Source organism: Octopus bimaculoides, chromosome 6, assembly GCF_046866305.1.
Source record: "Octopus bimaculoides isolate indiv1 chromosome 6, ASM4686630v1, whole genome shotgun sequence".
Taxonomy (NCBI): domain Eukaryota; kingdom Metazoa; phylum Mollusca; class Cephalopoda; order Octopoda; family Octopodidae; genus Octopus; species Octopus bimaculoides.
Genome location: NC_142933.1, coordinates 94,668,234 through 94,695,312, shown reverse-complemented (window position 1 = coordinate 94,695,312; position 27,079 = coordinate 94,668,234). Strand labels below are relative to the sequence as shown.

Sequence of the window (27,079 nt, the reverse complement as noted above, 5' to 3'; positions counted from 1 at the left end):
AATCCATATATATATATATATATATATATATATATATATATATATATCCCAAATTTAAATTTAAAAGAGAGTTTTGACGCTGATATCCATTGTTATTAAAATTTATTCCTATGTCAACATTTCTTGGACTTAGAGATGATGTTTTTGGTGTTTACTTTTTGCTCTTTACCTTTTTCCCTGAAGATGTGTAAGGTAAATTATGTTTGACTTGAATTTGACAGTTAAATATAGCCTTATACAGAAATGTTGACATAGGAATAAATTTCAATAATAATGGATATTAGCGTCAAAACTCTCTTTTAAATTTTGGATATATAACCAAGGAGAACGATCCTTAAGGAGTCTACTTTAGATTTTTGCAGAGAAATCTCTTGCTATATTGGTAGCGATTACATGTTTTTCTCATCATCAACACATTGTGGAGATATGATCATATGAACATATATATATATATATATATATATATATATATATATATATGGGAGAATTTACGAAAAAAACAACAGACGAAGACAGGTGGTGTAAACAACAAATGGATGTATTAGTTTAACGCTCGGGAATAGAGAAAGTCTTTGATGTTTTGAGCTACGCTCTTCAACTGAAAGAAACACAAAAAGAAATAAGGAGAGAAAAAATATAAATGTAGTGGGCAGCGATCTATCATATATATATACATACATAGATATATATACACATACATGCATATATATACACGTACATACATATATATATATATATATATATATATATATATACACACACATATACATACATACACATACGTACAGGATGCAATGGGTAAATTGTCACCATTTTATATTTTTAATTTCATACATGCGCACTGTTTGCTTCTGATTTTGTCAACTACACAGTAAAGTAGAGTCAGTTGGGCACTGTCTGTCAGAAAAACAGCACCATGACGCAATTCACTCTGCCAGAAATTTGGAAACGACATGCTGCAGTGCTTGGCATTCACACTGGAAGCTCTAATATGAACAATTCAGAGTGTTTGGGTGTCAATCTGAGGACAGTTCAGAAGATTCAGAAAGAGTTGGATGAGTCTAATGGTGATCAGCAAATTAAACATTTGATGTGTCTAATTTGTTTATCCACATAATTGCCTCTATACCCGCTCAACCTGATCCTTCTTATAACCTTTCTTTACCTTGTGGAATGACCCCCTGTAAAGACATCAGAATTTAAGTTATGCATGTGTTTGCACCTGCTAAAAATTTCAGATCTGGAATTAAGCAATATGTTGGAATTCATGGGCCTAAGAAGAATATGAGATCTTTCTGCTCAGCATAAGTTGCATTTTCTTAAATCCTTTCATATATGTCTAGGAATTCTCCATTTGATTGAATGTGGTGTGGATTTGGTCTTTAAATTCTATGTTACTAACCAACTCAGTTGTATTACTTTCGTTGATGTACTGGAAAGAAGACAGGCGCTTTGCATAAGGTTTTTTCTTTTTTAAATTGTCTTCACAAAATGGATCTAAGAAATGCAACTTATGCGTAGCAGATAGATCTGATGTAAACAAACCAACGCGTATATATAAGACAGGTTTCTTTTAGATTTTTTCTATCAAATCTACAAGTCTTTGGTTGGCCCACTGTTATAGCAGAAGACACAAGCCCTTGGTGTCATACAGTTAGATTGAACCCACAACTATATGGTTGGTAAGGAAAATTTTACTACACAGGCATATATATATATACGTGCATGTAGGTGTGTGTGTGCACGCGTGTGTATGTGAGTTTTCTTGAATTGATATCACGTGATAGTTGTAAACGAATGTCTCCGGTGTGGTGAAAACGATGTCCTTCGTTTCCAGTCTTCTGTGAAAGCATGTCTGTCCATGGGAAATATTACCCTACTTGAAAACAGTTGAGGGTTGGCGACAAGAAGAGTATCCATCTGTAGAAAATCCGCCTCGACAAAACTCTATCCTACCCATGTGAGCATGAAAAAGTAATATGATGATGATGATGATGACGATCTTTCTGTCCCCCCCTCTCTTTCTCTATATAGATAGATAGATAGATAGATAGATACAGATGTATATAACGTGGGATGTATGTATGTATACGTATTTATACATCATATATACATATAAATTTACATATGATATATACATGAGATACATATACCATATACATATCATGAATATCCCATATATATATATATATATATACATAACATTAATTTTACGGATGTTTGATTGTATGATGGCCGTAACCAGTGGTAACAGAGAACATATACAAGTAGAATTATGCTGCTTTAAATCTGGAGGAAAAATCACCCGCTTCTATGGATATAATTACACTCAATTAGAAGAAAAGTCAACACAATTGAAATACATATATATATAAATACAAGATTTGACAATATACTTATTCCTGCCCTATTTTACAAATATTAAAAAGTTGTTTACCATCGTAGCTCCGATTGTCCTGCCGGAAATCAATGCTTAGAATTGTTACGAGACTACACACAGTTAGTCATGTGTTGCGTTAAAAATCATTATTTTAAATTCTTCGTTCTAAATATTCTATAAATATTTATTTTACTATCGTAACTATATTTTATGGATAATGATTGTATATTAAGACGATTTTTCAGGAAAAACTAATATTTAAAATTTTTTTTTCTTTAGTTGGAGGCTAGCATATTCCGGGCGTGGACAGTGATAAAATGGCTGCTTCGGGTAAGTGCATGCTTGTGCCTTCTTAAAAGTAGCCTGATTTTTTTCTTTAAAGAGAAAACTGTTTTATTATTTGCTTGTTTCCTTTTTTTATAATCATTAACCGTGATATTTCTTGAAGTATTGTTTGTTAAATTATTCTTTTTACCCTCCCCGAATGCACATGAATCTAATTTTAAAATTCTATAACGATATTCATGTCTTCATGAAACCCACACGTTGACGTGTTTCTCGGCTCACACACACACACACACACACATATATTCTCATTTGCTCTTTTTCTAACCCGGTCTTTATTTTATAACGGCTTTTTTTTTTCACCCCCATTTAAAAAGATGTTAGAAACTATATAAAGATCCATATATAGACAAAAAAATTATATTCTTAAATCTCATTTCGTATCATTTTGATGTTAATTTTTTTTTTCGTCCTTATTTGAGTCGCCAACAATTTTCGATTATCTAAAATTCGAAATAACATTTTTTAATATTAAATTAGATTTCTTAAGGCTAAGTTATCTTAGAATTAAAAAAAAAAAGCTTTGGTTACTACTAGAAGTCGATGGTCTCACCTTTGGTTTTCGTGCAAAATAAAAAAAAAAAAAGAAACCTGAAGCCCAATCGTCGTAGATTGTGGTTTAGTTCTTTTAGTAGACAGCTGTGCTAGTCTCTTGCAATTTCTAACTTTCTCAGTGCTCTAATAGTTATTTGCCTGCTATAATTACACAGATCACACGATCAGTTAGCGAGTCTTCATTGTTATTAACTACCATTTCTTTATTTTAACTTTCGGTGAGGGGGAGATATTTTATAATTCTAGAAATCCTCACTTTGATAAACTAACGAAGCTTCAGCAAAAATTACCTAATACTTCAATAATCCCTGAAAATAATCTAATGGTGGTTACTAGTTATTTTTGTTAACAATCTACACGAACCTTCGCTTAAAAATCTGTTGTGAGCCTAGAAATATTTCAGATATTCATTATGCCTGCATTTTTGTGAAAACCTTCTTCCAATTCCATTAATTGTTGCTCTTGTATCACAATCCTCTTTTTCCCTCGTTTTAAACATTCCATTATATACTACTTATATGCTTTTGCGTGTTGACTTTTCAACATTTTATATGCTTCAGATTTAGTGACTTCCCCCTACACACACTTTTAACTTCATTCCGATGGCGTTTACTTGTAACTTGCGTGTGACATCAATCCATGGCTTTCTCTCCAATTGAAAACGATGATATTATTCTGCTGACTCTCTTTCAACATTGGCGTCGATTTCAGAGTTTTATTCTGTCGGATCTAATCTATTTACAGTCAACTAACTAGCTCAAAACATATTATCGACTATACACTAGTTTTTAATCGCTTTAGATTTGTTTCAGCGCAATTTGGCAACTTAATACAACAAATACTTATGATTGCCTCAAAAACTGATGACGGGGGTTATTAAGCTTTTATAGGTTACACAGTACAATAAATGTATTCTGGCATTGCTTTCAAGTTTTCTTTGTTCTTTTACTTAATTTATATATTTGATAAAAATTTCTCACCTCGTTCAAAGAAAGACTAACGTTAAATGTATATTGACCAAACCGATTTTTTTTTTATCATCTGAATCTTGTATTGTGATTTCTATTTATAGTGGCCTGTATGTAAGTTAGGAGCTAAAACTATTTAACTAAACAAGAAAGGGGGACAGGTAATGAAATATCTCCCGCCTGTTTCTAATCTGTCACTTCTAACTTGTGTTAGTTTCGGCAACGAGGGAATCGGAGTCTCTCTCTCTTTACCCTTGATCTTCTTCGCTTTCCTCCTCTCTCCCACTAACTCTCCTGTCGTTTTTCGCGGAAAAAAAAATAATGGCGGAAATTTTCTTTTCCATGACACGTGTTCCCGATTAGCATTGCAATATAAAGCCATTAATATTTGTATTTTATTAATATCATTATTGTTGTAAATCTTAAAGTAATTCAGTTAATTTGTTTCGGTGTTGTTATTTTAGCTTTATTAGTCGAGATAGAACCTAGCGTATGGCATTACGCTCCATGTTAGAACAGTTCCAACAATAAATCGGGGTGAGATGTGACCACCAAATGAACTTATACTTTTATCCGGTGTATCTATTTAATGTTATACAGTATTGTATTGACAAACAGAAGTTAAAATATAACCTACTTTATGCGTGTCGGTTATGGTAGCAACATGTAATATGTTGACTTTTGTTTAATGAAGGATTTTAAGTTCATTAAGATTACTTGTTTCATTTCGATGAAAATACATGGTTTAAATTCATATTCATCGTTTACTCATTTTTATTTTATTTTTCACATGTTTCAGTAGACCTTCATTTCAGATTAAATTATACAATTCAATCCCTTTTCAAGACATGAATCATTCAGGAGCGGATGTTTGTTGGTTCTTGATAGTTTCATAGAAAAAACTAGTCTGGGTGATTATTCGTTGACATGACAATTCTTTTAGGTTCGGGCATGTAAAGTAACCTTGCCCCCCACCCTGCCATCTCCAGATTTGGTTTGACTTACTAGTTTTGTTTTGTAAGAATCTCGTTTGACAAGCGTCACCCTCGTTTTATTACATCATCTTAGTAATCAAATAACCTGGCAAGTTTGAGTTCAGAGTAATCAAAATAGGTTTCAATTATCTAATTCCTCCCAAACATTTTTGGTAGAATTTTTAATAATACTTTCTTCAAACTTTCCGATGTTAGTCTGTACGAATTTGGCCCAACTAGTGCAGGTTCTCTAAATTTGCGGTATTTTAGAAGAGTATCCTCATAAATATTTTGATCAGTTCAGCAGTCACTAGAATAATCTGGACCCGATATTGTGATAATTTAGTCATTATGACAAACTTTGGTTTTAAAAATTACCTTAAGAAAGCGCATATGTTAATTCCTAACACTAGTTTAGAGGCCACCAAAACAACTTCTAGATGTCTTTCTAGTTAACGTTTATTTTTTCAATTTATCGATGGTTTCGCCTTGTTATTATTAATCTTCATTTATACTCAAGGTTTCTGTAGAAGAGGAGCTTTATCTGTTGTGAGTTGAAGCTTGCTTCCCAACCACATGGTTCCGGGTTTTAGTCCCACAGCGTGGCACCTTGGGCGAGTGTTTTCTGCTATACCTTCGAGCAGACCAAAACGTTGTGGGTGGATTTGGTAGACAGAAACTGAAAGAAGCCCGTCGTATATATATTTTTGTTTGTGTCTGTGTTTGTCCCCCCCCCCCCCCCCGACATCGCTTGACAACTGATGCTGGTGTGTTTATGTCTCCGTAACTTAGTTACCGATAGAATAAGCTCTAAGACCGATAGAATAAGCTCTAAGCGTATAAAGAATAAGTCCTGGGGTCGATTTCTTCGATTAAAACCCTTTAAAGCGGTGCTCCAGCATGGCTGCAGTCAAATCACTGAGACAAATAAAATAATAAAAGAATGGCTATATAAGATAATGTTGGAGAAGAAGAATTACAGCAGTGAATTGAATTCCTTTACACTAATCGGTAGTTTTTTTTTTTATTGCAAATAGTTGGGAAATGCTTGAGAAAGAAAATACTTCCAAATTATATACAGATTGTAATGATTTTCAGAGTGACAGCAATGTTGAGTGAAATGGAGCCATCAATCTTAGTGTCAGGGTAGTGGTAACATACAACTGCTAAATATGAGGAATGTCAAAGAGGTTTTCCATAATGCAGTTATTTCTATAGATATGATTTGAATTTGTTGCTGATAAAGATACCCAGTATGGAAGTATTTGAAAGCTAATTTGAACCTTCTGACTGTCAGTTGCTTAGAATTGTAATTAGTTATCCTTCTAAAGCTAATTCTCAGCATAGTTTTGGTTTAACTCTTTAGCATATAAACCAGTCATATCTGATCTAAATATTCTACTTGTTTTATGTTCAAACCAACCAGATCTGGCCTCACATACCTACTCCACAATGTCATTCTAAAAATAAAACAATCACATCATCAAAATCTCAGCTGTTAGATAGTGTATGCTTAATTCGAACCAATGTGAACAAATAAGCATTACATTTGACAGTAATCTGAATATTAAAGGGTTAATGTATATCAAACGCGTCCAAAATAATAATTTTCTAAGCAAAACAGGCAAATAACACAAGCTATAAAGACCTAGAAATATGTTTTAAAAAGGAGTGTGTTTCATGGAGTATTAAAACTTATATTCCTTAACTTAAAAGTGATACTTAAATCTTTGTAATATAAGTTATATATTTATTGTCTTTGACTACTTTAAATGTGATGACTTCTTGACAAATAATATTGAATCTGCAATAAATATAAAAGAAATTAATGAGCTGAGTGAGTTTAGCATGTTAATAAAATTGTGATGGGTTAAGGTCGTATGAAGAGTTGATTGAAAGTTCATGTAATACCGAGAAAGTATTGTACTTAATTGACTTAACCATGCTGCCTAATTTTATAACAGCACTGACTGACCATCTTAGGTTAAATGAGCAACAAATCACTTTCAATGGCTCTCAGGAAGTTATGAGATGTTTTACAAACACTCAGCTCAGAGTGCACTGCTTTCTATAATAGAAACAGCTGTAAGCTAATGAATTTGATTGTGTAATTTCTGTTCTCCTGTCATTGAATAATTTATATACATGTATGTATTATTCATTTTCTTTGCATTTTTATATAGACATATTAATTTATTATATCATTTTGATCAGGACTGTGGAGTCATAAAAAAAAACAACATAAATCATTCCAATTCCTCTATTTTTAATTAGACTAATCATATATTTCTTATATTGATTGAAAGCCAACAACACATATATGGTCCATGTGAAGCATAGTGCTACTTTTCAGTACTGTAACTTGTTTGGATTGATATGACTAGCCATACAATTGTGGCTTTTTGTATTATTTATTAACGAAATTACTATTAAGCATTTGACAAAACTTACAAAAATATTGCCTATTTCTGTCAAAAGGATATCAAAATGCCACAAAAGAATTGAGAATATTTTTGTTTACCAGTTCGCAAATCTAAAAGTACATCAAAGTTATATTACTAAAAGGTTATCTAAAACAAATGGGAAAAAAAGACTATTTTAAGAGAAATGAATTTCATTAGATACTTACTTACGCCTTCCTTTCCAAGACTAAAAGCATTGTTATACAAACATGAAGTGAATGTAATAAGAAAGATTACTGTATTTGATATCATATAAGATGTGCATTTTTTTTCCCCTAAAAATGACTCGAAAATCACCCCAGATCCTATATGCAAGGTTGATTTAAATATAATGTACTTCAATGCCCTGAAAATGTGCTGCTAAAATTGAGAAATATGCTAACATCTTATTCTCAAAAGCCAAACTGATTCTAAAAGATTCTTGCTCATAGAAACCATTAAATCTGATTTATTTTTGAAATTTTAATGCAACTTATTACATTTTACTTTTGGTTAGGTTCAGAATATTTTTACCAATTAATTTAAGCATTCTGAACAAATAACTGTATGTGTAGATGTACATGATTGTACATCTACCCACAAAACCATGTAGTTTCAGGTTTTATTCCAGTGTTTTACTTTGGGCAAGGATCTATTGATATAGCCTTGGACTAGCCAATGACTTGTGAGTGGTATTTGGTAGCCAGAAACTGTATGAAGACTTGTGAGTGGGTGTTTGTTTGTACATCTTTATATCATTGACACTGTTTGAGCAATGGTTTACATCTCATATAAACACAGTTCAACATTTGAAGATGAGCAGAATAACAATGCCTCAGCTGAAAAGTAGGTAAGGGCTGGAAACAAGGAGAACCTGCAACCATTGAATACTGGATCAGTAAGTCTTATCCAACCCACACCACCATGAAAAAGTGTTAAGAGATGTGCACACAAACACAAAATTATTTTAATCTCCATCTTCACGTGTGTTTCATCTAGCAGAATAACCAAACTGAAAAGGAGCCTGTTAATGACTGACAGGGCATTGACCTTTTAGTAAAAGACAAAGAGTATACTGTGTCCATTGGAAATACTGAACAGTACTAAGAGATGTAAAGGTGTAAGAAGGAAGTCAGCTGATTACACATTATCATCTGCACTTTTTGAGCTTCAGATTCCTCATACTTTCTGCAATGGGACCTGACTGGAAATAAGGCAGAGTAACTTGGTAATCTTTTGGCAAAGCATTCAACACCAGTCTTATTTGTTTTAGGTCTCTTTCTAGTTTAGATTTTACAATACACTCATGTTACAGGATATGAATTGCTTTCTGGCATCACAGTCTTTCTCTTAATGGATTTTCATTTAGTGATTACATGTATTCATCTCTTCTGCAAGACAGTTATTCAATCACATCTTTCTGTACTATACCCATTCAACTGAAGGGTCTTGTCTTGTGCGTACTTGGTAGTGCTGGTGCCATGAAAAAAAAGCATCCAGTGTACTCTGAGGTACTCAGTAAAGTGGTTGATGTTAGGGAGGGCACCTGTCTGTAAAAACCATACCCAATATTGGAGCTCAGCTTATCAATTCCTGTTGTACCATCCAATCCCTGTCAGCATGGAAAAGGGATGTTATTAATGATGATGATGACAACGTCAGTTGCTAATTTGATCCCACTGCACGGAACTTTGGACAAGTTTCTCCCACTACAGCCTCAGACCAAAGTCTTGTGAGTGAAATTTAGTTGACTTAAACTCTGGATTCTCATCAGAATGATAATTCTTATTCTTGGCCAGCCGTTCAGTTTAATAGTATCCACATGGCCCTTGGATGCCTTTATCAGAGTCCACATCATTACATGCATTCAGATATTGTCTCTGGTTGCAAAGTCTCTGAAAAGAATCATGTACACTGCCCACACCTGGTGAAGCCTTTAAAAGGTTTTTTATACTTTACTCTCTTGTTCTATCTATCTTCCTGGTCTTCTCTATCTCCTGGTCTTCTGGTAGTATTTAGAATTACAAAGCATTCATTTGCAACCTGCCACCATGGCAGCACAACGCTGCTAAACATTGTTGACTACAGCCATGTGTTTCGATGATACATTTCTACTCATGCCAATATTTAAGTGGATTTTTAGCCCTTCAAGGTGCTATCCAAGAAAAATGTGAGATCAAATAGTCATACTAATGCTTGAAAAAGTCAAATTGCTGAAGAAATTCCTAAAGGAACACCTGTAAGGACTTTCAGATCATCGACTTTATATGACTTAAACAAAAGAAGCCCATTTTGAAGATTTTTGCTGAAAACAGAAATCAGTAAAATTTAAAGTTTTAGTAAATATTGAAAGGTGTCAGGAGTGTCAATTAAGACAATGAAATTATAGTGATGTAAGCTACTGCATAATGTATGTATAAGCATTACTGGAAAGGTACTTATGGAACCAGCCAAAGTTAGAATATGATTTACTTGTGCATATAATGTTTACATGTACTTTCTACAATTGTGTTTTGTTTTAGATTTTACATTACATGTAACTATAAAAACCTTGTTTTGGAAGCCTTATTAGTATTATTAATGCTGCTTGCTTCCCAACCACATGGCTCCAGGTTCAATCCCACTGCCTGGTACCATGAGCAAGTATCATCTACTATAGCCAGACACTCTACCCCAGCTAATCTAAGCTTTATAAGTAGATGTAGGAGCCTGTCGTGTAAAGAGACCAATAGAATAAATAAAAGATGTGTATATATGTGTGTGTGTGTATATATATATATATATATATATATATAATATATATAAAGGCATAGGCTTAGCTCTGTGGGAAGCCATTTGCTTTCCAGCCACATGATTCCAGTTTCAGTCCCACTGCATGGCACTTTGTGTCTTCTGTTATACCCCTGAGCCAACCTAACCCAGTCATGGGGGGAAATATTGCCTTTCTTGGAAACAAGTGGGGGTTGGTGACAGGAAGGGCATTCACTTGAAGAAAATCTGCCTTGATACACTCCATCTTTTTCATGCAAGCATGGAAAAGTAGGCATTAAAATGATGTGTGTATGAGGATAAGGCAGCTTGGCTGGCTGTGTGATTAAGAAGTTTACTTTGCAGCCATGTGTTTTGGGTTCAGTCCCACTGCATAGCACCTTGGATAAGCAACTTCTACTTTAGCCGTGGGCCAACAAAGTCTTGTGAGCGGATTTGGTAGATGGAAACTAAAAGAAGCCCAATCATGTCACATTTTTTAATGAAACCTTTCATAATTTAAAGCAGAAGGATGTAAATCATGATAGTCCCATCGTTTGTATGTGAGGAACAATGTTCAATACAACCTTTATTTGAGAGCATGATTTGTAAGATTTTAGGCAGCTGTTTTCAACAGGTGGAGCAATAACTAGAGATAATTGCATGTGTGTGTGTATTAAACCTTGTCGTGTCTGGTATTTAGCAGTGTTCCATAGCTGCAATACATTTTTTTCTGTTATGTAAATATATAGATTTCAGACAAATCTAACCTATATATAAAAGGGAGGTGTAATGTTGCATAACGACAAAACCTATTGTATTTTAATTTGAAACAAGCCTTTCTCTCTGCCCATTATTTAACATATTTTAAACAAAAAGTTAAAAGATTGGAAATGTATATTTCTTAACCCTTTACTTGGACATTGTGAACAAACTTAGGAAAATGCTTTAAACAGGCAAAGGGTTGAGATTATGAAACCTATTGCAGTTAATCAAACTAGCTCAGTTGAAGACATTAAACTGAAGATCTAAAAGTTCCTTGCTTCAGTCTTTGGTTTTGGCAGGATAGAAATTATTACTGATTGAAATTTCTCTAATTAGACTGGCTTAGAAGTTGGAAATCATGTCAGTTTTATCCCCCACTTACTCAATCTTCAACCCCCACCCCCTGTGAGACATTGCCATAAATCGTTAGTTCACACGGCCTTGACAAAGTGTCTACAAAATTTGAAATTCAGAACTTGATTTAGTTTCAAATAAAGAAATAAACTCTTATCTATTCTGTACTCTCTCCTTAAAGAGAGACTTAGAAACAACTTGCTTGGGCAGGTGCTGCCAATCGAAAGCTCTGCCTACTGACAACAGTAGGTTACAAGGACCATCAGATGAGAATGTGCTCTGTTTTGGAGCCTTGCTTTTTAGCAACTTTACAGTTTTCCACTCCCACTTCCAGATGTGAGGCCCTACTTACTGGATCAGCTGTCTAGTATTTGATCTTAACTTAGGTCCTTCATTTTGGGATCTTCAATACCATTCAAATTATGGAGTCATACAGGACTGATTTGTCATACAGACATCTATACATTACTTTAAACACTTTCTGTCATACCTTTTCAGCCTTACCCAATGGCTGGCCCTCTCAACTGTTGATTGGATTTCCTTTCAAGATGGTGCTAGTTTGGCAATGGATTTCTCTACTCGGTATCAGGACAATAAACACTCTAACCCACTGTATCTATAAATATTTCTGATTTTCATTTTTTACCTGGGTCTCCTTCATGTGGCTTTTAACTTACTAAGCCCTATGGCTCATTTTAGCATCAGAAATGCTAATATCTGCATCTCATAATAAAATTGAATCAGCTCTTGATATAGAGTTTTCCATAGCAACTTGAGTATATAAACTAATAAAATAGAATTTTCAAAGGAAAGTGATTGGGCACAGTTCATTTGGACACTGATGATTTCTCATTCATACTTTTCGGTACTTGAGGCAAACACAGACACGTATATATACAGATAGAGAGAGCGGGCAACATTGCAATTTATCAATTGAACACAACTGACATAAGCACTGTCCTCCTCATGAAAGCATGTGACTTAGTGGTTAGTGTATTTGGCTCACAATCATAAAGTTGTGAGGTCAATTTGAGCAAGACACTTTATTCCACATTCAGCTGGCAGAAATGAGTTTTGTATCTGTATTTCAAAAGGCCGGCATTGTCGTATTCGGTGTGTCTGGCTGAAACTCTTAGAGAACTACATTAAGGCTATCTGTGTCTGTGGAGTACTCAGCCACTTGCACATTAATTTCACAAGCAGACTTTTCCATTGATCAAATTAACTGAAACACTTGTCATCATGACCAACGGAGTACCCAGCCAGCTTCTCATGTACTTAAAGAGAAATGTACCCTCGCATAAACAGAGGAGTGAAAGAGGGATAGACATTTAAACATCTGATGTCAAATAAGTCAGCATTGAATTAGCAGTGCCAAAATACTACCTCCCCATTTATTGAGGCATGGACCTTGTGACAATAGTGTGCTCATGGCAGATCTAGCCAGCTTACCATTTTCCTTACTTTACTAGTAGCAGACATGCAGTTTAGGAAATGCATGGCTGTTTGTTATAACAAATTTCTAGACCATTTCCAATGTGAAACATTTATTTTGTAAATCTTATGTTTTTCTCTTCTAGGTAAAAAACAGAAGAAGCGGAAAGGAAAGACTTTTAATCTAAATGACTTTCTGGCAGATGAACAGCGTGGGTTACCTGGGGGACCAGGTAGCAATATTGTGCGGACAAGGCAGACAATGAATTCTTGGGCGGAAGAGGCTGCAAGTCTTGATCTTGATGGTAAGTATATTAAGAAATAAAAGCTATTTTGAGGCACTTGCCTGCTTTTCTGTCACACCTTTCAAATACTGAAATATCAAACAAATCATTTTAAGAGGGAAACTCCAAGTAGATGAAGTTACCACTCCGGAGTGGTTGGCGTTAGGAAGGGCATCCAGCTGTAGAAACTCTGCCAAATCAGATTGGAGCCTGGTGTAGCCATCTGGTTTCACCAGTCCTCAGTCAAATCGTCCAACCCATGGAAAGCGGACGTTAAACGATGATGATGATGAATATTGGGTTAAAAATCCCTTGAATAGAAAAAAATGGCAATGGCTGCCTGTGAAATGGTAACACATCTCAGTCATCAACTTTTTTCTATCCAAGAGTGTTTTTGACCCATTATTTTACATGTTATCTATAGCTTTATCTATGAGTTCTACCATTAAAACAATTTATTTGATATCTCAATGTTTCTAATTTAAAAAAATGCTTATTAAAATATCACTTTTTCTTCAATATTTGCATAAGTTGTGACAGCATTCAGTGAAGTGTATGACGAAATGTTTGTGTATCATTTTGCCCATTCATGTGGCTGTGATGGGTTTCAATAAACTAGCCTGTGTTAACTTCAACATAAACAGTACTGATGAATTAGAAATGCACATTTTCTCTGCTAACCTTTACCTAAGTAATTTAAGTATCTGGTATGTTTAGTTCAACAGACATCATCAACTCTTTTAAGTACAGTTCCACAAGTACACGACTGTAAATGTGTCCTGAAATATATGTAACAGCAATTTAAAACATTAATGTTTTCTTTTCAATTTTTGAGCATCATATGGTGGTTAGAATTTGGTGATATTTATTTGTTCATTGTTTATTTATTATTAATTAATAATTCAAAAATAGGAGAGCTTCCAAGCTCTCATTTCAGTGCCATCCATATCATATTGGTCAGAATTTGTTGATTCTTGGCAGGAGTGGAGTGATCATGTAGTTATCACTGCATCAATGCTGTTGTTAGTAATTTAGTGTCATAAAACTTGTGAACTTCAAAGCAAAGCTCGTTGGGTATTCAAAACTTTTTCCTAAAGCAACTTTTGTCAAGCTGAGTGATGAAACTAAATATGCACATCAACAGACCAACACTGCCTTCATTGCATCAATGTGGGAAATGATAATATATCTTGGAATGCATTTTTTAATGGGAGTGGTGCAGCTTTTTAGTTACAGGAAATACTAAACACATGTCAGCTCTGAAACACAAAATCAGTGCCCAGGAATAAAAAAAATCTTGTAAATATATGTGAAAACATCTACCTATAATCAACTCGCCTCTCTTAAGAAGTTGGGTAAGGTGAGAAAATATAACCAATTTTAAAAGAGTTTGATATTTCCATAGCTTTATATAGTTGAATCGCTGCACATCAATACAATTTATCATTGTTATGGGAAATACGAAATGCAGTTAAATATTAAATAATAAAATTACTGAATTTCATTGGATGGAGTAGAGGTGCTTGACACTTGTTATCTTACATAGTCATGAATTCAAACCTTACTTCTCTTAATTTATCAGTTAACAAGAAGTTTTTTTGTTTTTTTTTATGCACCCTTTAGTGATAAGTGTGATGACGTATAGCTGTAAAAAGATCCGCTCCCTGTATGTGCATTCTATCATCCTATTTGAGTGCTATGAATGTGTTGTTGGGAAAAGATTAGTTTTATTATTTTGATAGAATCTGTGGTGCATTTATGAATCAAAATTCATTGAACTCTTGTCTGTTTTTAATCAATTTTTTATTTGGAAATATTTTACTACACAAATTTCATTTTAGAAGAAGTTATATTTGTCTTTTAGGTGCTACCTCCATATATCAGGGTTTGGTAGAGGCTGCATCATGGAAAATGTATCTTATTTTAGAAATCTAATTCTAGGAGGAAAATTTCATAGTCACCAAATCCCTATCCACATAGCAAGGCAGTGCCTATCAGGCACATGATAGATGCCTGTTATAAAAACAAAATTGGTGGGCAAACCAGTGGCATTCTTGTGCCTGTTGTTGAGCAAAATCACCAAACAATGGTCACCTCCACCTATTTGATGGTTTGCTGCTCTTCATTTAATTGTCCTGCAGTTCTCAAACATTGTGGTTTATGTTTTTCTCACAAAATATGCATGTCTTACATGCCAAAACAATACAGTATTTACTTCAAGATTGCCCCCCAACCCCCAACCCCCATTAAAATAAGCATCCTATTTTATTAATAGCTGGTGCAGTACAATAGTTTTCTTTTCAAACTAATGCTTGATATACTATAAATCTCTATTTCTTTAGTTAGGGACTAACTTGGTTTAATATTTTAATTGTCATTTTTGTCTCATCTTATTTACTTCGTTTTCCAGATAATCAAATGGATTTTTTTTTTTTTTTTCCTTCATAATCATAAACTTCTGAACTATAAAATTTTTGCCCCAAGTTTGGCAAATTTTACAGTCTTAATTATATTTTAAGAACCTTTTTCTTTTAGGAAGAGATTATGGAGATAGTACCTATAAAACTGTTATTGACCGTTCCATGCTGCCAACGGCACCAAGGGCAGCACGAGGTCCCGATATTAACCTTGAAAGTATCCCACAAACAGCCCCATTTATAGCTTATATCGGAAATCTACCATATGATATCGAGCAAGAAAAAATTGCCAAATTTTTTTCGAAGCTGAAGGTAAGAATTTTAATATGTGATTGCATGCATGCATGCATGCTTACTATGAGATTTCTTATTTTAGATACATGTATGTTTAAATATATGAGGACAGTTTACTAAATTCCTTTCATTTATTAGGTATCCGAAATCAGGTTGCCGCTTGACAGAGGATCTCGTGGATTTGGTTATGTTTACTTCTCGGACAGAGAATCTCTTATAGAGGCATTATCTATGAATGACGATGTAAGTTGGGTTTGTTTTGTTTTACTTTTTTTAATATAAGTATAGGTGTGTCAGTTTTAGGAAAGTCTTATAGAAAGAAAAATGTAGTCTTGCAGCAGTTAAATGGTAAGTTACTGAAGTAAATGATGCCAGATCTGATCAAGCAGACCTACTACAAAAGACATTCTTGGAGTAACCTTTTGGTCTTTTATCCAGATAAATTGCAGTGAGGCATCCATTATCTATTTAGTGTTGAAAAAACATTGAGAATTAAGATTATTGACATGGAAGGTGAAATAAGGAAATTTGTAAGGACAATTGCTGCTGTTTTATTGAAACAAATAAGTAACTGTTTGGTATTTAAAAATATGGTTTTTGATCTATAAATAAGAATAATACTTGCATAAAGATTTTGCAGCTGGATAATACTGATATATGATCAATTAAAAACTATCAAGACATGTTTTAAAAATGATTTTATACCAAGTGTGTTGGCACAAATGTATTTTGGTGTATAATCATTAATATTTTAGCTGTGGCTTAGTGGTGAGTGTGTTGGGTTCATAGTAGTAATGATGAAAGTTCAGTCGTAGACTAGGTGATATGTCTCATTGAGAAAGGTAGTTAATTCTTCCACTCTATTCTGCTGAAATGAGTAGCGGCAGTATCTATAACACATTGGTGTCCTGTCCAGAAGGTAGTTTTGTACTCTTTGTCACATCTCAAACCAGGATACACTCTGGCCAAATGATCCAGTTGGCTCGAAATACATTGACTGACTTTTTTAACGTCAACCATTAGCCTTTTGAGAATCTTCATTTTTTGTGCCATAAATGATTTGGGAGAGTCTACTCTCAGCGTGTTGTTGACGGTGGTAAATTCTGTTGCGAAGCCCTAGATTCTAACATCTAATCTCATCACTTCTCCCTTTGTCTTCCTCTTTCATGGCGACACTTGTTTAGTTTCTCTCTAGCACCTATCCTACAATGTCATCCAAAAAATATATAATCACATCATTGAAATCTTAAAGTTATGAGACAATGTATGATTAATTCAAAATGATGTAAATAAATGAATATATTTGACAAACGCAAAACTACTGTCAGTGTGTATATATACATATATAGTCTCATCCTTTATTGTCAGTTTGAGTATTACTGTTTTATTGATGTGATCTCTATATCTCCATAGAAAATGTTACCTAAATCTTCAGAAAGACTTTCATCTTATTTGTGTATTGTTTTCAGGTGATTCATGGAAGAAAGATTCGCATTGACTTGCCAGGAAACACAGGTAAGGAGACTGTTGTGAATTCTATAAATTTCCTTTTTGTTACAGCAGCACTTTGTGAAACACTTGAAATGTTTGTATTATTTAAAATGGCTTAGACAGAGGAGAAAGGTTAGTGCTCGTGATTGTCTTTTAGGCTCTCCGGGATTGGTAGAGGAAGGAAGGAAGGAAAGGAGTTATCATCAGGATATAGACCTAGCCTAATGCTTGCAACAGAATGCTTGGATCTGATAGAGCCAGGCAGTGGCATTAAAGAAGGCAATAATTTAAGACTGCTTTCTGTTGCCTGGAACGCAATCCTTCCAGAGTACTTCAACACTCTTTCCATCTATTAAATTTTACTCAAACTTTGGTCAACCCTAGATTATGTTAGAAGATACTCATTCAAGGTGCTACTGAGTTGGATTGAACTTAAAACCATGTTCTTGCAAAGGGAATGTCTTAACCACACAGCCATACCGACACTCTTGTTACACATATGGTAGAAAAAACACCACAGTACAATCTTGGTTAAAACCTACAAATAATTGTTTTCTGATATCTACTTCATCATCATCATCATCATCATCGTTAAACATCCGCTTTCCATGCTAGCATGGGTTGGACGATTTGACTGAGGACTGGTGAAACCGGATGGCAACACCAGGCTCCAATCTTGTATATATGATTTCAAATTCAAGCTCTGTGTTCAGATCAGTATATGCACATTATCAAATTCTTCTGTGGAAGGATTATTATTTTCATTATTTAGCCCTTCTGATTCTAAACTGCCTGAAACCAGCCAATAATTTCAGTGGCGAATGTTACCAACCTGGATGAAAATGGGCCACATTAGTACATTCATGAAAACATATGGTTTCATCCACCATTATTGTACATGATATGTGAGTGCTGTGGATTTTTGGAGATTTTTTTGCTCTTCAGTTTTCTGAAATGTTTCACTGAAGATGAAAACTGGACACCAGTTTCATGTTGTCGAGCAACAAGTTTGAATTCAAAGTATTTTCAAATGAAAAGAAAAATCTAAGAAAATATACAACAGACATAAAAACCACATGAGTGATTATGAATCTATATTTCTTTTTCTGAAAGTGAAACAATTCTCACAAGTTCTGATAGCAATAAACAAAAAAATGATTTTGTACCTGAATATAGTAAAAATTTAAAACTGTTTTTCTTAGTAATTTTCAGGAAGATATTAGACCTAGCTACAATCTTGCCAAAGAAATGAAGAAAAAAAAAGATTTTTTTTTTTAATTAGTCTCTGAGGAAATAAATTGTTATGCTGAACATAAACAAAGAGGGAAAAAATGATGTTTTGAGTTTCTCACTTGGAAAGCTAGAAATCCAAGCATTTTTAGGAATATTGTGTGTGTGTGGAGAGAGGGTTATAAATAATTTTTTTCGAATCTACCTTGTTTTTATTTTTTTAACTTATTTGCAAAATACATGATAAAGTTTGATTAATTTGGTGAATCATTATTATGTATTTCTGTGTATATGAGAGAGGTTATTTCATTTAGTTGATGGCTTACATTTCATTTCCTAGTTTTCTTCAAAGACAAATTTCATTATTCCATTATGTCAAGTTCAAGTGATAACTAATTCAGTAATTTACACCATTCTTCTCTGTTATTAAAATTTTGTTATATACTCATTGAATATTAGCTAATAACTCATTTTCTATGCTGCTGTTTAAACAAAATCTAAATAAGTCAATATTTTGATGAATTTACCTGTAATTAGAATCGCTTTGCAACAAATGTTATGAAATGGATGTAAATCTGTGATATATTTTAGAATTTAATTGAAACACATAAGGGGTGTATTTTGGTTAGAAATATAGTAATGAAAGGGTTAATATTCTACATGGTGTGTGTGGTGCTGGAATTATAATTGCCATGCTTGAAGACATGGCACTGTTTCCATAAGATCTAAGCTTTTTTATTATTAACCCTATTTTCTTTGTTGAATTTTTAGAGTTTGAATTGATATGTTTGTGTTCTTTATTTTAAGATCGTGATGACAGACGAGGTGGGCATGACCACTTTGATCGAACGGATTGTGACTGGAGACGTCCTAGAGGTTAGTTTCAATAGATTTGCACTTTCAACCAATTTCAAACAGTTTTATGGAATGTAGCATAAAATTCTGGTCATTTTAATTAAAATCCTGCAACAATTTTATCCCAACCATTTGGATAGACTGAAAGAAAAAGAAAAATTATAGAATTATAAGCTATTTACTACATTCATCTCACTATTCCATGCTTGTCTGAATCAGACAGAATTTGTTGAGACTGATATTATGCTGCCAGATGCTCTTCCTGTCATTAGTCCTCATTGGTTTCCAAGTAAAGTAATATTTCCACATTGCCAGACATGTTTTTCACGGAAGACTGCAAGCAAACAATGTTACTTGTATGCTGGTGATGCTTGTTTACACCACGATGCCAAGACAAGGGTACACACACATGTGTATGTATGTGGTCTTGTTTTAGTTTCTGGCTACCAAATCCACTCGCAAGACCTTGGGTAAAAGACACTTGCCCAAAGTGCCATATGGTGGGACTGAAGCCAAGACTACATGGTTGGGAAGCAAGCTTTTTATCTACACAACCACAATGTTAACATCTTAGTTTTTACTGTTTAATTTTAATTATAAATTTTCACTGCTGTCTATTATTTACAAGTAATTGTCATTTTAAATGCATCCCTATCTTTTTCTCTCCCCATTTCTCCAAACATCATTAACCTTTTTTGATACAAACTTCCTGTTATGATAATCCAAATTAAAACCGTTCAAAATCTTAGGTTAATTTGTGCCAAACACCAGCTTATTGTTAAAATTTATTTAACCAAAACCTCCATTCTTTTCAAAAATAATTTCAGTGAAAGTAGGTATCTCCATTGTTGTTTGTGTGTATTTTTCTAGTGATGTGGAGAAGTTTAGGGTTATCTTCTACCATTACCAAAATAGCTAGTTGGTGCTTGCATGTGCAGAAGCAACTCTCATCAAGTTATCTTTCGTTTCTGTATTTCAGATGATGATGAAGGTGGTGGTAGAGGTTTTGATAGAGACAATTATGGTGATAGGGATCGATTTGGAGACAGAGACAGGGATCGTGGAGGATTTAGTAACGCTGCTCCCGAAACTGGCCGCTGGGAAAGATCAGGTCCAACAGAAAGGAGTGACCGGAACGATCGATATTCTGCTGCACCTTCTGATACATGGGATCGAGGAGTGACAATTGATAAGCCTAATAATGATCGATGGGGTGATCGTGATAGAGGATTTGATCGCGAAAGAGGAGGAGGAGGAGGATTTGATCGCGAAAGAGGAGGAGGAGGAGGAGGATTTGACCGCGAAAGAGGAGGAGGAGGAGGAGGATTTGACCGCGAAAGAGGAGGAGGATTTGAGCGCTATGGAGATCGTGGATATGACCGGGGTTACGGTAATAATCGTTACCGTGAGGATAAAGGTGAGAATTGTTCTAATTTATTCTGTTTTCCATGGGTAAAATCTTGAATTATTCTATTTGAATAAATGCCTGTTTAAATTGAACAAACACTGCTCATTCAATTTTTTAGAAAGTTATGGTCTGAGTCGGCGTGTTTTGTTCTTTTTTAAATTTCCTTATTGTATAAATTTTTATCATAAAATATGTGCTCTCTCATAAATCCTTTAGGAAGTAATAATTAATTTTTTATCATTTAAACTGGCCTTATCAGGCCCAAATATTCTGCATGTTTTATGTTCAAACCTCTCACAGCCTCTTACACCTACCATACAATTATATTAGTGAAATCATGAAACTACAAAAATAATGCATGATTGATTCCAACAAAGTACAATAAATAAGTATTATACTTTAAATGCTAAAGGGTTAAAGCAGATTGCATTCTATGTCATAGTATTTATTATTTTTACTTTCTGTTTGAAAACGGAATAATTCTCATTAAATTGTTTCTAGTTTTAAACTAATACAACATTTGTTAAACTTGTCCCTTTTGTGTTGTCTTTTCATGCTCATTACCTTCTTAATATACCCCATTCAGTTGTGAGTTCTTTTGTGGGTACTTGGGACCTTACCAGTACTGATGCCATGAAAAAGGGCACCTGAAGTAGTTGGCATTTGGAAAGGCAACTATTTATAGAAACCATACCAAAGCAGACATTAGAACTTAATACTTACCTCTGGCTTGTCTTTTCATGTCGAACCATCCAACCCATGCCAGCCTGGGAAAATTTGGGACATTACATGATTTTATATATCTGACCTAGATTGGAAGCAAGGCCTGGAGTCTAAGGGCTTTAGAGTTAATTTAGCAAAAACCAAAGTCCTAGTAGGTGTGAAAACAGACAAGTCACAAGTCCCTTCTGGGAGATGGCTCTGCTCGATATGTAAGAAGAGTGTTAGTAGAAAATCCATGTTGTGCCCTGTGCAAACTTTGGACACATAAGAGTTGTAGTGGTATCACACAGGAAGGTTAATGGAGTATATAGTCGCCCTCAGATGCTCAGGTGATGGTTAGAAGTAGTAGATGCTTCTGTTGCCTAGGAGACCAAGTTAGCTGAGGTGGAGGAAGTTCTGAAAGTGTAGTTTACTTTCAACTATACCCATTTTGGTTCACCACATGATGATTGGATCAATTTAATCTGACTTGGATCGCCCAAATCTTTAATGTGATGTAAAGAAAAAAGTTATATAACATAAAACAGTTACAAGTTCAGAGAAGAGGGTTGTAGAGTCAGTAAAATGGAATAGGAACAATCGTGTTGAAAGGCAGAGGGGTTTAGAACAAGTATTTTAAAAAATATTTATTCATAGGCGTAGGAGTGGCTGTGTGGTAAGTAGCTTGCTTACGAACCACATGGTTCCGGGTTCAGTCCCACTGCGTGGCACATTGGGAAAGTGTCTTCTACTATAACCTCAGGCCGACCAAAGCCTTGTGAGTGGATTTGGTAGACGGAAACTGAAAGAAGCCCGCTGTATATATGTTTGTGTCTGTGTTTGTCCCCCAACATTGCTTGACAACTGATGCTGGTGTGTTTACGTCCCCGTAACTTAGCAGTTCGGCAAAAGAGACTGATAGAATAAGTACTAGGCTTCCAAAGAATAAGTCCTGGGGTCGATTTGCTCAACTAAAAAGGTGGTGCTCCAGCATGGCCACAGTCAATGACTGAAACAAGTAAAAGAGAGTAAGCAACACATGGAGAAAGAGGAGTTAATTGGGGGAAAGAAAAAGAATTCTATAAAAGTTAATTTACACGGGTTGAGAGAAAGTATTGATGAAATCCATTTGAGGTTTAATAATCAGTTTGAGATGAAAGCACATGTTGCATGGCGGAGGTTTTGTGGAGAGAGAGTGTAATGGAGTAAGAGAACAAAGTTGGGGAGATAATTAAGTGTTAACATACACTTGCATGTTAGTGTGTGTGTGTATATATATATGTAATCACAGCATGAAAATCAAAAGAAGATGGCTGTTGAACTCCCTCCTTCACCAAAAGTCAATTGTATAAGAATGACCGTTGACAAAATGATAACACTGGCAGTGCCCCAGCATTGCCACAGCCTTTGGGCTAAAACGTATAAAAGAATCTCTCTCTCTTCCACGCTGCAATTGTTATATATATATATATATATATATATATATATATATAAAACAACATATAAAAGTAATACATTTTATCTCCCCACTGATACACCTATGCAGAAAAATATTTAAGACCGTTTTCTTGGGTATCATTTTTTGTCGCTGATCTGTGTATTATGTTGTGTGTGTTTTTGTGCACATTTAAGGGAACCACTTAGATAGTGCATGTACATAGGCAAGAATGTGTCTTTGTTTACGTCTTCAGTCTTCAAGATATCCCATTCGGCAGTGTCATTGGATTTTACAAATGTTGATTAATAAGTGAATATATTTCCAGCAGCTAAATTTAGGTTTCATTGCTTGTGTTTCCAATAAATCTATGCCAACAGACAGCACTGCATACACATATACTACCATGGTTTTCCTGCACTTGAGCTTCCAATAAATTGATACAACACTACCTAAGGCCCTTCACATATGAAAAACGTGGGTGGTCATGACTACAATATCTTCCCTCAGAAATCTGTTCCATTATGGTTGTCCTGAGGTTAAACTACAAGACTAGCAACACATTAAATAATCACACACCAATAATCATTCAACCTGCTAGAAATAGCATCCCTATCTTCCTCAAATCACACTCTACCATCTTAAAAATGACATGTAGGAGAGTATGGTTCTGGTCAGTCGACTCAGAAATAGTAGCCACATCTTACTCAAAACATTGCCAACCTTATTGTATGTTTGTATGGCAGGTACACCTACTAGAAATTGCGAACATACTACCTTCAAATTGCAACACACTGTCTCAGTTAAACTCCCACAAAAATAAGAATACATACACAACACACATATATATACATACATACACAACACACACTCATTCAATTTCGTAATGACTCAGCATGCTAGAAACAGCAACCAAAACCTCTTTCAAATCACCATTTTAAAATGTACCTCTTGGATATTGTAGTCCTACCTCTTCAAGCTTCATTGTCATATTGGCTGGTGTCTATGTTCACTCGACCAGTTAAAAATAGGAGCCCCTTCTTAATCAAATCACAGCCTACTGTCTTGTATATGTTTACTTAGTGGTTACACTTGCTGTCATAGTAAAGGACACATTTGGAAATCTGGTTTTGGGTTCCTTGCACATATAAAAACAAGGTATAGTCTCGGTTGGAACACGCTTCTTTGTGGGTCTGCTTGATTGCGACTAAACTGCAACGACAAAACCTTCACAAGAAGAAAGCATGTATGCAGATAGCACTAAAAGCATATATATCATTCTGAGTTCTTGTACCATCTGTAAATCTTTTACTCATGTTTTCTATTTATTGTGTTGATAAATGTGTCTTATTCATATATATACAATAGAAATATATTCCCTTACCAGTCACCACGTATAAAGTAACAATATCACTACACAATTTGGTATCTTTTGTAGCTAGCTTGTTCATGCTAATCTGTTGGTGGGGGTGGGGACTGTTCTCTTTTCTTTCCCTTACTTGGCACTCCATCATCATATGTCTGAAAAAAAGTAAAATTTATTTCAATTTTAAAAATGATGAACAAAAGTTGTAGACGAAGAGTCAGGGGGGAAAAAACCCCATAAAACATTACAATAAAAACATTTTTCACTTTAATTCACATATTATTGGAAAGGATTAAAATAAATGGTACATATCAATGCTGGTCTCTAGTTGAGTAGAGAAGTAATACAATAGATCTATTGAGCACTTTTCGTCTTGTTAGTAAATTCAGATGTCAACAGTCTCACACACTGACACATATGTATACACACACATGCATTTAACATCCATTTTCCATGCTGGCATGGGTTGCATGATTTTGACTGGAGTTGGCCAGCTGGAAGGGCTGCACTAGACTCCAATTGTCTGTTTTGGCATGGTTTCTATAGCTGGATGCCTTCCTTAATGCTAACCACTTCACAGAGTGTATGGGTGCTTTTTACGTGATACACATGTATACATTATGTATAATCACATTGTCGTCACTCATGAATACAACTTGGTGGCAAGTACTGTGCTTTTACTAATTGTTTTAAGTGCCCATGTTTGTCACAGGCAGGCCTAAGCGCCCTGTGGGTACTTCCACCCACAAATCAGTGGAACATCCAGGATATGACAGTTTGAGAGCAAGAGGACTAAAGCATCATGAATTAGAAAAGTGTCTTGCTCAACCACACAATGTACTGCTCAGTCTGAGAAATAAACACAATCTTAAGATCATACAAAGTGTTGTCAGAAATTCCCAGACTAGTTATGTTTAATTAAAAAAAAAATGGTTTATTTACCAAAGTTTTTAACATCATCTCTTTCGGAATAGTCACCTTGTGCACTCTCTGAGTGGTTGGCGTTAGGAAGGGCATCCAGCTGTAGAAACTCTGCCAAATCAGACTGGAGCCTGGTGTTGCCATCCGGTTTCACCAGTCCTCAGTCAAATCGTCCAACCCATGCTAGCATGGAAAGCGGACGTTAAACGATGATGATGATGATGATGATGCAACAATACACTGATCCCAGCATTCCTGCCACTTTTGGAACTTGGCCTGGAAATCATTTTCTATAAGCAAGTCGAGGACCTTCTGTGATTTGCTCTTCATTTTGACAGCAGTGTTAAAATGGCGACCTCTGTGCTGCATTTTAATCTTAGGGAAGAGTTGTAAGTTCACAGATGCTAAGTTTGGTGAGTGTGAAAGCGATACCATCTGTCCTCCCTCAAACACTTCAAAACATCATTGATTGTCCTCCAATGATCCTCATGCACAAGCTGATGAATTTTCTCCACATTTTTGGGAGTGACACTTGTAGCAGGTCTTCTAAGGATGTTCTTCTGCTTTTGAAGCACCTGTCACTCAAAACATTGCATACAACCCATTGCCTCATCGCCATAAGTTTGCTGAAGCATGTTCAATGTCTCTGTAGCAGACTTCCCAGCTTCAACCCAAAATTTCACATTGGCTCTTTGTTCCAACTCAATTGTCCATGACAAAAATCACAGATTACAGCATACATGTGATCACAAAAACACAAATTTCATAACTCGTGAAGTAAACACAATAATGTCACTCAGCCCACTGCCTCATGAAAATCACTGCTAGCTCTCACTGCATATGCAACTGAGTGCTACCATCTGTTGGCCTGCTACATTTTAACCACTAGGCCACAGGCCTGTATACACATACATATATAGATATGTATCATCATCATCATCATAGTTCTAACTTGTACTTTTCCATGTTAGCATGGGCCAGGTAGATTTTTGAATGGTCATGTACCCTTTCGTTGCCAGCACCTTCCTTATTTCCAAGTAAAGAAATATTTCTCCATGGCTAGGCATGTTTGCATAGAATATTGGAAAGAATAAAACAAGCAATGGGCTTCATTCAGTTTCTGTCTTCAAAATTTACTCACAAGGCTTTGGTCAGTCCAGGGCTATATATATTTTATCTATTTAGTGCCTTGGTTTCAATGGGTGTGGGTAATATTAGTTGTACAAACAATTAATAAAGTATTAATTAAAACTATTAAATTATATGATTATCATTGTTATATTACATATTCCAATTAAAGAAATTATTCTATTATTTGCTAATGATTTTTAAACATTTTCCAGGTTATAACAGAAGAAATGAGAGAAGTTTTGAAAGAAGAGGCTTTGGTGGTGAGAGGTTAGTATGAATTACTACATTTTGAAATGATATCAAACTAGATACCTTGTTTTACTCTCTGTTAGAAATCTCTTAGATTAATGATCATCTTTACCTAGTCCTATCTGGGAGCAGAAAGGGAATGTCATGAATGTCAATGAAAGGACCTTGACAAATCTGATTGATTTATTGACTGAACAGTTATCAAACAAGCTATTACTTAACTGATTAAATCAGGGGTTCTCAACCTTTTTTTTTTTTTATCTGTGAACCCCTTTGATTATTATTCTAGTCTGGTGGACCCCATTGCCATTTGCAGTTTAAAATCTTAGTTT

The 27,079-nt window shown here is 34.8% G+C and overlaps 2 protein-coding genes across 3 annotated transcripts in view; one reads left to right on the top strand and one right to left on the bottom strand.

Annotated features, from left to right (window-relative positions):
* Positions 1-4,521, bottom strand: part of LOC106869482 (leucine zipper transcription factor-like protein 1) — a 29,791-nt gene extending 25,270 nt beyond the window's left edge. Inside the window, exon 1 of the mRNA XM_014915239.3 lies at positions 2,438-4,521. Coding sequence (XP_014770725.1) covers positions 2,438-2,440 — 3 coding nt within the window. The 5' untranslated portion in view covers positions 2,441-4,521. The remainder of the gene's footprint in view (positions 1-2,437) is intronic.
* The window catches only part of LOC106869481 (eukaryotic translation initiation factor 4B), a 33,145-nt gene continuing 8,737 nt past the window's right edge, over positions 2,672-27,079 (top strand). For both annotated transcript variants that reach the window (XM_014915238.3, XM_052968646.2), the window contains exons 1-8: positions 2,672-2,710; positions 13,111-13,269; positions 15,784-15,977; positions 16,098-16,202; positions 17,429-17,474; positions 19,488-19,556; positions 20,515-20,952; positions 26,711-26,765. In XM_014915238.3, coding sequence (XP_014770724.2) covers positions 2,698-2,710; positions 13,111-13,269; positions 15,784-15,977; positions 16,098-16,202; positions 17,429-17,474; positions 19,488-19,556; positions 20,515-20,952; positions 26,711-26,765 — 1,079 coding nt within the window. In that variant the 5' untranslated portion in view covers positions 2,672-2,697. The remainder of the gene's footprint in view (positions 2,711-13,110; positions 13,270-15,783; positions 15,978-16,097; positions 16,203-17,428; positions 17,475-19,487; positions 19,557-20,514; positions 20,953-26,710; positions 26,766-27,079) is intronic.